General features: G+C 35.6%; 2 protein-coding genes across 3 annotated transcripts; one reads left to right on the plus strand and one right to left on the minus strand.

Moving 5' to 3' along the window:
* The first annotated feature begins 207 nt into the window (after nt 1-207).
* LOC120195939 (probable plastidic glucose transporter 3) lies at nt 208-5,294 on the plus strand. 2 transcript variants are annotated; one of them, XM_039197863.1, is made up of 14 exons: nt 208-229; nt 374-520; nt 803-914; nt 1,004-1,071; nt 1,159-1,291; nt 1,570-1,669; nt 1,762-1,874; nt 2,112-2,205; nt 2,950-3,103; nt 3,199-3,342; nt 3,428-3,501; nt 4,505-4,593; nt 4,818-4,932; nt 5,088-5,294. In XM_039197863.1, exons 2-14 carry the CDS (start codon nt 433-435, stop codon nt 5,268-5,270), a joined length of 1,467 nt encoding a protein of 488 aa, XP_039053794.1. In that variant the 5' UTR covers nt 208-229; nt 374-432; the 3' UTR covers nt 5,271-5,294. The 2 variants fall into 2 exon arrangements, with proteins under 2 accessions (XP_039053794.1, XP_039053795.1); XM_039197864.1 differs by having other exon boundaries at nt 374-514.
* Nucleotides 5,295-6,035: 741 nt separating this feature from the next.
* Nucleotides 6,036-10,969, minus strand: LOC120195937 (RNA polymerase I-specific transcription initiation factor rrn3-like). The gene is made up of 16 exons (XM_039197862.1): nt 10,868-10,969; nt 10,625-10,738; nt 10,467-10,550; nt 10,299-10,370; nt 10,144-10,215; nt 9,825-10,061; nt 9,375-9,485; nt 9,183-9,296; nt 8,948-9,064; nt 8,794-8,862; nt 8,523-8,629; nt 7,574-7,657; nt 7,365-7,452; nt 7,080-7,193; nt 6,796-6,980; nt 6,036-6,665 (listed from the first exon to the last, which is right to left on the minus strand). The coding sequence occupies exons 2-16, from the start codon at nt 10,733-10,735 to the stop codon at nt 6,374-6,376; spliced, it is 1,857 nt and encodes a 618-aa protein (XP_039053793.1). The 5' UTR covers nt 10,736-10,738; nt 10,868-10,969; the 3' UTR covers nt 6,036-6,373.
* Nucleotides 10,970-11,629: the final 660 nt, after the last annotated feature.

Consider the following 11,629-nt stretch of genomic DNA (forward strand, 5'->3'; position numbering starts at 1 on the left):
TCTCTTTCCCATGCTGATTACGCCATTTCCTCAACATTTCTCTTTCAATCATATTCCCTGTAATCTATGAATCTGTTTGAACCTGAAATGGTGAATTGTTCTTAAGTTTTGATCTTCCCTGCCATTTTCCAGCTAAATCCATCTAGTTCTTGAACCACGGCGTGTTATTATCTTTCTGTTGTTGAAGGTCAGACTATTCATTTTCTAGAGAATCCCATTTCTGATCTCTGTAATTTGCTTCTTTTTTGTTGTTATTCTCTCCCAATGCAGGCTTACCTTATCACATGATTTAATAAAACAAAAACTGGATTTATTTGTTTAGTTATTTATTCGATCAGTTAATTTGTGATTCATCTTTGAATTTATTTTGCAGTTGACGGCGGAAAGTTTTGATTTAGTTCTGGAAAGGAGGGTGTTTACACTAAGGTGGCAATGCGGGGACGAAACGCTGATGCTTATTCCATTCACAAGCGTGGTAGCAGAGAAAATATCAATGCCTATGACAAAGAGCAAGGTTCATGTATGCTCCGTTTTACTTGATTCTTTGCGGTTTTTAACTTGATGGGTATTTTATATAGAGAGTTTTATAAGATAATACAACAGTTTTTTACCGAGGAAACAATAGTTAACCCTTCAAAGTAATGCAAGTTGTATGAAGTTGAAAGCTTTGCTCTACCTCTGTGTTATGGCTTTTTATGCTATGGGATTTTACATTTGATCTCTAATATGCATGCATTTTGCTCTAAATTAAAAATAGTACTTAGTACTGACAGTTTGTCTATTCTTTGATTGGGCTTTAAAGTACCTTCATGGAATGAAGTGAGCAAAGATATTGGAAACCCTCCTTGGAAACGATCGATCCTGCATGTAGTTGTGGCATCTTTAACCTCCTTCTTATATGGTTACCATCTTGGGTTTGTTCCTTCTAATATTTTTTTTTTTGGTTATTTGTGGAAATTCTTGTGATAATCTATTTTTGATACGTTATGTGTTCCTAGTGCAGAGTAGTCAATGAAACACTAGAAAGTATTTCTAATGATCTTCATTTTAATGGGAATACCATGGCCGAAGGTACTGTTGCAATGAATTTAGATTTTAGTATTCCTGTCTTATTTGAGAAATTGCTCTGATAATATGTTGTCTTTTGTTGAAATCAAGGTCTGGTTGTTAGCATATGTTTAGGGGGTGCCTTTGCTGGATCAACGTTCAGTGGTTTCATTGTAGATAGGATTGGGTTTCGCAGGGCATTCCAGCTATGCGCATTACCTATGATAATTGGCTCTTCAATGAGGTAAGTGCAATGTTAATTGATCTACCTTAATTTCTAGCATGTTTGTTTTGAATTTATCTCCAATTCTCCATTATGCTTAAAGGCTTTTATAGGATAATAATGTCTTTGAAGGTTAGGTTTTTTCGGATCCTTTTTATTAGATTACCACAATTTACCTTGTTAATTTCAATCATTTTTTTCGGGTTCTTGAACCCTTTTCTGAGAGGTAATGAGTCCCAGCTAGCTTTTAGTTCTCGTAATCCAAATTAACTTAGATAATTCCAAGAATGTTCATGCAGTGCAACAGCAAAAGACCTTTGGGGAATTCTTCTAGGAAGGTTATTCGTTGGGGCTGGAATGGGTCTTGGCCCTGCTCTTGCATCTCTTTATGTGACAGAGGTATCGAAAAGCTAGTTAATAAACTATTTTTCTGCTATATCACAATCTCTTCTTTCCTCTTTTTCTCAAATAGCAATTGGATCCATGCACAGGTTTCTCCGGCTTATGTTAGAGGCACATATGGAAGCTTCCTTCAGATTGCAACAGCCCTTGGTTTGATGGGTGCTCTATTGATTGGATCCCCTTCAAAGGAAACTGAGGGTTGGTAAGAAATGCTGTGAGTTAGTAGTAGCTTTGAAAATTATAATCAAATAAAGGTTTTTTTTATCTTTTGTTTATGGTTGTTTGGAGTAATTTTTTACTATCACACTGCCAACCGACACAACAAGATGATTAGCTTAGTGTCACACACTCTTTTTCAAAAAGAGTTCATATTTTAGCAACTTTGGTTGTGCTTTGTTGAATCGGATTGATGACATATTTCTCAACTCGATGTGAACAGGTGGCGAATATGTTTTTGGGTATCTGCTGTTCCTCCTGCTTTACTTGCCCTTTCTATTGATTTTTCTCCAGAGAGTCCCCATTGGCTTTTCAAGGTCATTTTCTCTCATTACTTCTTCAACATCCGTCGAGTGTCATCTTGTCCTAATAAAAATTTAAATCCATGTAACGAGATGCAAATGTTATTAAAGTTATGAAAAAGAAAAAGGAACTGCAAATTATATTCACATTTTGTATTGTTATATTCTTTGAAACTGTGAGCAGTTAGCTTCTATGTTCATTTAGAATCATATGTGAGTTTCACATACGAGCATGTGTTTGAGTATATTCAAATTTTCTAAAAGTTTTCCTGGTATTGGAGGATCTTTGGAGGGCATAAGTTAGATTTTTATGTATTTGGCATTTGCTCCATCACTTAAAATACTATGTTATTTCAACTGCAGTTAGATAAAGGGACCTGAATATATGATTGTTTGGGAGTTGAGCATCTTTGTAAAAAAATTTGAACTGAAAAAAACTTCGATTTTAGAGCATGGATTTAATACGTATAAGATAGTTAAGATCTTAGAAGTATGTACGTGTGTTCTAGGTATTGAGATTGGACAATGTATATATTGTTTTAAACACTCTTTTGAGGCTGAAAGTAATACACTATATTGTTATATCACCTCTTCTTAGCACGGGTGAATTTCACCTTTTTCTTTTCCTATATATGCTTGTTTCCTTTTTATCTATTAAGAAAAAACAATGAAGGGGATATGAGCACTTCTATATCTTTTCTCTTTGTTTTGCTTCAAGTAGATTTTTCTCAGTAGACTCTTATAGGCTTTATTATTCAGAAAGGAAGAGCTGCTGATGCTGAAGCAGCATTTGAGAGACTTTTCGGTGGACCATATGTCAAGGGTGCAATGGTTGATTTGTCAAAGTCAGACAGAGGGGATGAGGCAGAAACAGTCAAGTTGTCGGAGCTACTTTATGGCCATCATCGTAAAGGTCAACATGCTGATCATTTTCATTAAGATTGTTAAGTCATCGAACCCTATACTTTTGTTTCTAAATGGTTACTTTTTTAACTTCTTCATTTGCAGTTATTTTCATTGGGTCGACTCTGTTTGGTTTACAACAGCTTTCTGGTATAAATGCTATTTTCTTTTTCTCCTCTACCGTCTTTAAGAATGCTGGTGTATCCTCGCAGTCTGCAAACATATGTGTGGGGATTGCCAATTTGATAGGTATATATGGCTACGTTACCATGTAATCAACTTGTGCATCATGGTGGAGTATTTCTTTGATTTTGGTATTTATATATCTATTCAGGATCGTTTTCTGCATTGCTTTTGATGGATAAACTGGGAAGGAAGGTACTTCTCATTGCAAGTTTCTCAGGCATGGTACGGAACAAAAGTTTTACTGGTTTAACTGTTTGTTCATGCTAGCAGAATATATATGATGTGAAGTTTCTAATATGATTGTTGTAGCTGTCTACAGTTAGTGTACTTTGGCATCTAATGGTGTGATCATTAATGAGAAACCATACAAACTATTTGGATTTGGTTGGACCTTAAAAATATGCGTCCTTTTTAACAATTAGAAGTGCGTAGTTACTGTTCTGCAGCATTATCTTATACCGTAAAACTACAGTTATTATCTAATGCAGTTTGATGTTGCCATTGTCTTGTGAGAATCTAAGAACTATACAAGGTCCAAAAATATAGAGGCAGTCATATGATATTCCTAGGGGATAGATCTATTTCTGATTGTTAGACATGAACTACAAAGCCCTAAAGTATAAAGGCAATCATATGAGATTCCTAGAGGATATATATGTATTTCTGATTGTCATGATATTGTGGTACACACTTCCCATCTAATGTATTTTCAGATTGCTCTGATGTTATAGTAACATATTTTCTGACTGTTAGGCTTTTCTTGGTTGAGTGGAAGGGATGGAAGGAGGGAGTTGAAAAGTGGAAAGAAAATAAATTTTGAGTGTGCTTCATTGGAAAGAAAAATGAGAGGGATAATCATTTTCCATCCTCGTGTATAAAAACAAATCATTCCAATTTTAAAGGAAAAGAGGAGAGAAAATGTGTGAGATATGTAAGTCGGTTCAAATTTATGTACTTTTCGAAAACTTTGTTTTCTTTCCACTCATTTTTCAACTCTACCAAGCAATGAATGGAAAGAAAATTACACTTTCTTTCAATTTTTCCATCTTCCCTACCAAGCTCACCAATGAAAAGCAAAAATATATTTTTCATCTTTCTACTTCTGTACCCTTTTAATTTTCCATTGTTCCAATTTTCGCCTTAGACTTGAACTTAACAATTTGTATGATTTGTAGTATAAGGCTGACAATTAATTTGATCTATGGTTTGTACTTTTATGTTTCAGGCAGTGACAATGGGTCTTCAGGCTGCTTCAGCTAGCTCCTTAGTGTCGAGCAGCAATGAAGTTTATCTCTCTGTTGGAGGCATGCTGTTGTGAGTTGTTAATCCTTTGATGTTCCAAAATGTTTCTTAATCCTTTGATTCTTAGAGTCACCTGGGATGTTTTAAATTTCCTCTTTCATACATAACGAGACAAGGGACATCTGATTGAATCTAAAATGCATCTTTGGAGTTCCATAGACCTTGTTTGAGATTTACCTTTATTAGACTTTTATGAAGGCTATTCAAAGGAAACGTGTATTTATGTGACGATGCAGGTTTGTGTTGGCCTTTGCTGCTGGTGCAGGACCAGTCCCTAGTCTCCTCCTATCGGAAATGTTTCCCGGTCGGATAAGGGCGAAGGCAATGTCAATTTGCCTGACTGTCCATTGGGTAAACCAGTTATAACTCTTACCGGAAGCTATTGCTAGACAATGGGATTCTATTTCTTTACTTATTTGACTACAAGTTGAATAACCTGCATAGATTTTTACAGTGTCCATTCCTCTTAAAGTATTTGAGCTGTGGGTTTGGTCTGTTTTGAACAGGTGATAAATTTCCTTGTGGGTCTGTTGTTTTTGCGGTTACTGGAACAGATCGGACCATTGGTGCTGGATACCATTTTCGCCACCTTCTGTTTTGTGGCGGTGATTTTTGTGAAAAGAAACGTGATGGAAACTAAAGGAAGATCACTTCAAGAGATTGAAATCACCCTTCTTACAGCAGAGTAGAGGTATTATGAGGTGTATGTATACCGTCAGTTTCATCTAATTAGTGTGTGGAGTATGGTTTTCAGAGCATATTTGTGTTGTCCAGGAACAAGTGGCTAAAACATTGTTATTTTGCAGAGATAAACAGGAGGTTTCCTGCTGCAAATATTAATGTGCCCTTTTCGTTCTATAGACTCTGCAATTTTGTTTACTGTATCGTGATGGAATAACTGTACCACTTCACCTGGTAATCCAATCATAATCTTTGAAACTATTGCATAGGTTTACATTTTATTTGTTATAAAATTTTGTGATTGAAAATGGCCACCTTTGTATTAGTTAATGTTGTATTAATTCCATACAATATTATATCATTTTCTACTAAAAATCGTAAGGAAGAATTTTTTCCCCAAATTATTAACATAATATTGATCAGTTAAAATAATGATGTCATTAAGTGTCACATGTCACAACATGAATAGTTGAAATAACATGAAATATTGATTTAATTTTTCTAAATTCATGAAGTAAATAAAAAATTCTTCTCTAATTTAGAAATCTATTCGAGAAACAAAAATATCAAATTCAAGTATTAATTTATATAATAAACTTAAAAAATTCATTCAATATAAAGGAGAAGATCCTCCCAAGGAAAGCTTCTCTCTTTATTGAATGTTCAGTTATAAAGATTAGAAAAATGAGAGGAAAGCTTCCCTCTCATTGTTATAGCATATGAAATCAGCTGAAAATGTAGAAATTTGGGTAAATATTGATACAAATTGCATCTGCTAAGATTCAAGTAAACTTTGTTATATGGGAGAAGCTCACATCAGTTGTGGTGTAGGTTAGAAAGAGAGATGACAATCAATTAATTGCGCCAACTACAAGATATCTAGAACAAAAAGGAAACTAATAAAGCAGATTTAAACTTAATTTTTACAATCATAGTAAATAAAAATCTTCTCACAACACCATCCATATGCTCCAACTTCTGTATGGAATATCGGCTAATCGTCTTCTCCACGCACATAAATAGCAATTTCTCTGTGTATTGATTCTGTGGTTTCCCTTCGACACAAAAATGGACATGCATTACTACATACAAATATTCATCCCCCTTTGAATCATAAGGACTCCGGGCTTGTAGATGGCCTAATTCTACTAGGCATTCTTGCTTGTTCTTGATATCGACCCCCAAACTTGTGACTCGAGGTATTCTTTGGTGTTATCGACATTTTCTGCAATTGACAATCAAATTCATCCATATCGATACCGTTCATCATGTCCTCATTTTCATTCTGATGATCCTCAACCAACTCATCGTCACTGCTGCCTTCATCATCGTCATCGTCATCATCAGCATCATCGTATGTTGGTTTTACCATTGACCAGAACACAAACATAGGACGGATGAAACTTCATTTTTCGGAAGCGAGAAAAACATTAAAAAGATGGCACTTTGTCAGCAAGGCAGGAAGAAGGCAAGGCAAGATTATAACAACAAACAATTATGTCCTAAATCATTCACAAATGAAAAAAGGCAAACCTGTCACTTCTTTTCAGCAAACATGGGTCGAACGGAAAAAATGCGTCGAGCCTTTCTAGGCCGCCAAATGCCCTTGAAAGTTCCGACTCTAGCAGCCCATCAAAAATGAATGTTTCACTCACAGTGAAGAGAGAAGCTGCTTTTGCCTGTCGGAGAAACTCCTCCACTACAGATGGGAGGCATACCTATACATGGTAGTCTATCGGTATTAGACTGGGAAAATTAACCAAATATTTGAGATGGATTCTAACCTGCTCATATGATAAAAGAAAACTATTCCTTACTTTCAAAGGATTCAATTTATGCTTTAAGACTTGTTCCAGTGGCATGAGAAGTAACTTCAAACACAGAACATTCACAAAAGCTTTAATTCGAAAGCAGAGAACATACAAAATTGCCTGCGACAGATAGTAATAACTTCAGCTTTCCTAACAACGAATTAATGCAATCCAAGTGCGAACAATATCTTAACAATTATTTGTTTCCCGGTAAAAAAAATTATAACTGACACGTTTTAGCATCTGTTGTTTCCAACAAAAGTATAAGCCTTCAAGGGTTAGAACATCAACCTGGCATCCAGAATAGAAAACTCTATGTGCATTTGGATTTATATCACCATCATGGGTTTCACAGTATTCCAAGCACCAATCCACCAACCTAAGTTTCACAAAATTAAGATGCGTAACGTTAGGCAATGAAGATTCCATTTTCATTCACACCATCTGTTGCCAGAACAGTGCTAGAAGAAGATGAATCTCAAAAGGTTATAATGTAGAACCTTTCTAGCATGCTACAAATAAAAGAGGGAGACAGAAACTTCGCTCGAGATAAGTAGCTAGCAAGATAAGCTACAGCACTCATCCTGCATAAAACAAAAATTAATTAGTGCTAAGAGATAATTCGCGCCACTCGTTTTTTTTGCCTCTATTCCTTATTTAGATTAATAGTTTCAAGTTTAAGTAGTTTCAATCCTACATTCAATCCGGAGCACAAAGAAATTGAGGGAGAAACGGCAGAGCAATGAGGGTATTTAGTTTTGTTAAGATTCAAATTAAGCATTAGACTGCTCATCAAGGGAAATAAAACATATATGGAAAAGGCCTCTATTTCTGACGCAACAAGATGAAAGCGTCTCATCGATTTCCAGTAGTTCGAGAGACCTGTAAAATAAGCGTTTTTTAAAGGTATCATGTATATGCTTTCCAAGCAGCAAGATACTGATGTCTCATAGAATTCCTGTTGATCAAGAGATGCATAAAATAGGCCCTAATTTCTTGGTAATATGTATACGCTTTCTAAGCATTCACCAAAAAATCAAAACTTGCTCTATGGACGTGTAAAATTCTTGGGCTAGAAGTGAACAGACAATTAAAAAATATATAACTTAGAAACTGGCAGAATGATTTAACATCCCCCTTTTACTTTGTTAGAGATTACAAATGGCAACATGTTCGACCATGCCTGAAAATTACTACAAAACCATGCCACATAATGTATTGCTCATGTTGGTACTATGTATTTCAAAGTGTGCTATAGAACGAGGTCCCAATTGCTCAACCCCATATAAATAGTGAAGGAGGTACTGCTAACACGAGAGAGGAAAAGGACACAGAAGGAAGAAGTAAATACATGATAGCAATTTTACATGTACTAATTAAAATTCAAGGAATATACACGTACAAAAGACAGCTAATATTCATTAAACCTTTCAGATAATAAAAAATTACCTGGTTGGTTGGGGCTGTGAGTATTGGACAAATAATTCTACCAGCAATGTGGCAAATCTCTTACCACAGTTTTCAGGATCTAATGCGCAAGCATAGAATATAACAAACTGCAAACATTACTGGAAAAACAGAGCTGAAATACTTGCAATTCATGCAGCTTGTATTAAGAAAATAAAAAAAATAGTACTAAGATGTTCATCAAGAATTAGCAACAGAAATCTCAAGAAACTAAACAGCATAACCATTTAGATGATGATAAAATAAGTATTACCTGAGCAAATTTTGACTTGTAGGCAGTCAGAACTGTTATCTGAAATGACTGGAGAAGTGTTTCAAATACCTATACGGCAATTAAACAATCTTAAGGCTGGACCAGGTAAGAGGATGCGGCGTGAGGAGATGGAAAGATTAACTTCAAAAAATACCTTAGCTAACCGGCCTTCCCTTTCACAAGATTCAAGATGTTCAAAAGTTAAAACCAGTAGGTTATCTAGCAGTTCAGCAATGCTGTTTCCAGCCAGACTCTTACGGCTTAACCGAAACTGCAAAATGAGCTCCATCATTTTTATATCTTGTGCATCATAAACTGGTTACTAGATTCTTAGAACAGTATTAAGGAGCAAAGGTGCATATTAAGAACCAGAAACATGTTGACTACACCTCTCCAACATCAGGCTCATCATTTTCCTCAATGTCATCCACATCTTCAAGCTCCATCTCAAATATGCCTTTGCTGAAATCATCTTGTAAAATGGCATCCCATCCAATCTCCACCTACATGAAACTCCAATACATTCACTGGCACACAAAGCCAAACAATTTTTTATTCCAAGGAAAATTCAATTTACTTACATCTAGTTCTATCAGCCGGTCCACCACAGCCATAAGCATTGTGCTTCCAACAAGTTCTCCAATTTCACCACTCTCTAATTTTAACATGTTCTCCATGTAAATCACAACCGCCTACAAGGACAATGGTATAAGCTTCAGATTCAATGTTCTTAACCAATTTCAATAATAAAAGCAGGCAGTTGCAGGCACAAAACAACAGAATGCATGATATAATTGTTCAGGAAATTGCATCGAAGAACTTCACTAAAACCAACCCAAACAGACATCTAGCAGAAGATCAATGGTGTCATACATTGTCATCCATCTGGGGACTAGTATTGATTGAATAAGTACAAAGCATAACAACATTGACTTTTAAAGACGGTAAATACTCCGACCAGAACAGAAAAATACATAAAAATTTGATGATAAAAGGACATCTAAATTCCCTACTGAGCAAATTCAACTTACTCGGTCCTTGTGATAAATTGTTGGCATTCCTTGGAGAACTACGGTCAATAATCTCAAGGGAGCAAGAGGTACATAATCAGCTATCTTTTTGAAAGCCGAGTGCACCCGAGAAAGAACTTGGTCCTTCCTCTCAAGACCGCGTGGCAGTTTTAGTTTATCCAAGAAATAAGGCGGTGGGGTGAAATTGCTGACAAGCATGCGAAGACATAAATCAAGATACTTCCCATTCGAAATGGCCTGCAATAAATGGAAAATACTTTATAAGAAAAGGTAAAGACATGAACTTATAAAAAAAGGCAGGGAAGTAGGTAGCACATACGAGGGACACTATGAGTTCTGTTAATGCATCTGCAACATGAAGCCCATAGTTCCACATCCTCATACTAAAAATCTGCACGAAATTCCAAGGAACAAGTAAATAGGGGTGAACTGTGAACACACCAAGAAAAGGGTACGACGAAAAAGATAACTTACAGCAGAAAGGAGGGAGTCATGATGAATAATGTCTATAGAGGATACTGCCCCAGCTAGAGCCTTCAAAGTAGTCTATGATGCATATAATTCATAAGTGAGAAGAAAGAACTAAGCTTTTATACCCCTCAAAAAGGATAGTATGCATATATGGAATAAAAAGAAAGACACCTCGAGTAAGGCGACTTCATCAGGAGCAAGATGCTTGGAATGGTGCATGACCCCAACAAGCTGATCGTAACTGTTGTTATCACCCTGAAAAGATAAGAAGAGTTGAATTAAAGAACACAATGCATATGTAGAAGGAGAGGGGTTTGTTGTGGGCTTACGGATAGTACGGATGTGAGGGCATTCTTTACATGAGAAACTATTTCAGAATCAGTGAAATCGAGAACGTTGTCTTCCTCCATCTCTGGGTATTTCGGCAATTCCAATCCCATACTCTTTTAGTAAACAAAAAAAAAACAGTTTTTTCAACAAAGTAAACAGAAAGCAAAACACAGCAGAGTGATGCAGAAGAAGAGAACAGAAAGGAATCTTGAAGACAAGTTTAGGGTTTCAAATCATAATACCTTGTGCTGGGTCTGTAAGAAACTTGAAAACAAGAGAGGGTTTGGATCAAGAGAGTGGAGGAGGATGGAAGACTCGCTTGGCGGCGGCGGGATGTATGAAAGTGTAAGGTCGCCAATTTTAAAAGGAAACTACCATTAACCCTCGCTTCCCTCGGGGGGTTTTTTATGAGAAAACAACTATACTGTCTTATTTAATTAACATACTGTAAAGTTAAAATTTAACTAAATTTATGATGGTTTAAATCAAGAGATCACACATTATTAGATTTTCCACATATTATTGATAGTTTAAATCAAAAATTTAGTGCAGCGCTTAACTTGAGTTTTAAAGTAAATTCATTCAAAAATAAATAAATCAAAGCCTTCATCCAAATGTTTAGCCAAAAGAATGGGGCTCACAGATTGGTTCACCAACATCACAAATTGGGCTCAATGAGGCAGACCAAAAGAATGGGCATAGTCAAGTTGGGCCTAAAAGAAGCACTCGGTCAAGAGCGGTTCCTATGAAATTTGTGGGGTTTTTTCCTCAAACAGGGCAAACACTTTAATTAATTAGCACAATGACATATAAAAGTTTATTTAGGGATTTAGGGATTTACTGCATTTGTTACAGCTAAAAAATATTTCTAAATTTACCACTAGATCAAAACAACTCTATAATACTTTTTTTTATTAATTTAGGGTAAATACAAAGTAGAATTTGACATTAAACACTCACACATCTAATATTTATAAAATATTATAAATATAAATTTTAAATTA

This window comes from Hibiscus syriacus, unplaced genomic scaffold (genome assembly GCF_006381635.1).
Source record: "Hibiscus syriacus cultivar Baekdansim isolate YM2019G1 unplaced genomic scaffold, ASM638163v2 tig00117021_pilon, whole genome shotgun sequence".
In the NCBI taxonomy this organism is placed as follows: Eukaryota; Viridiplantae; Streptophyta; class Magnoliopsida; order Malvales; family Malvaceae; genus Hibiscus; species Hibiscus syriacus.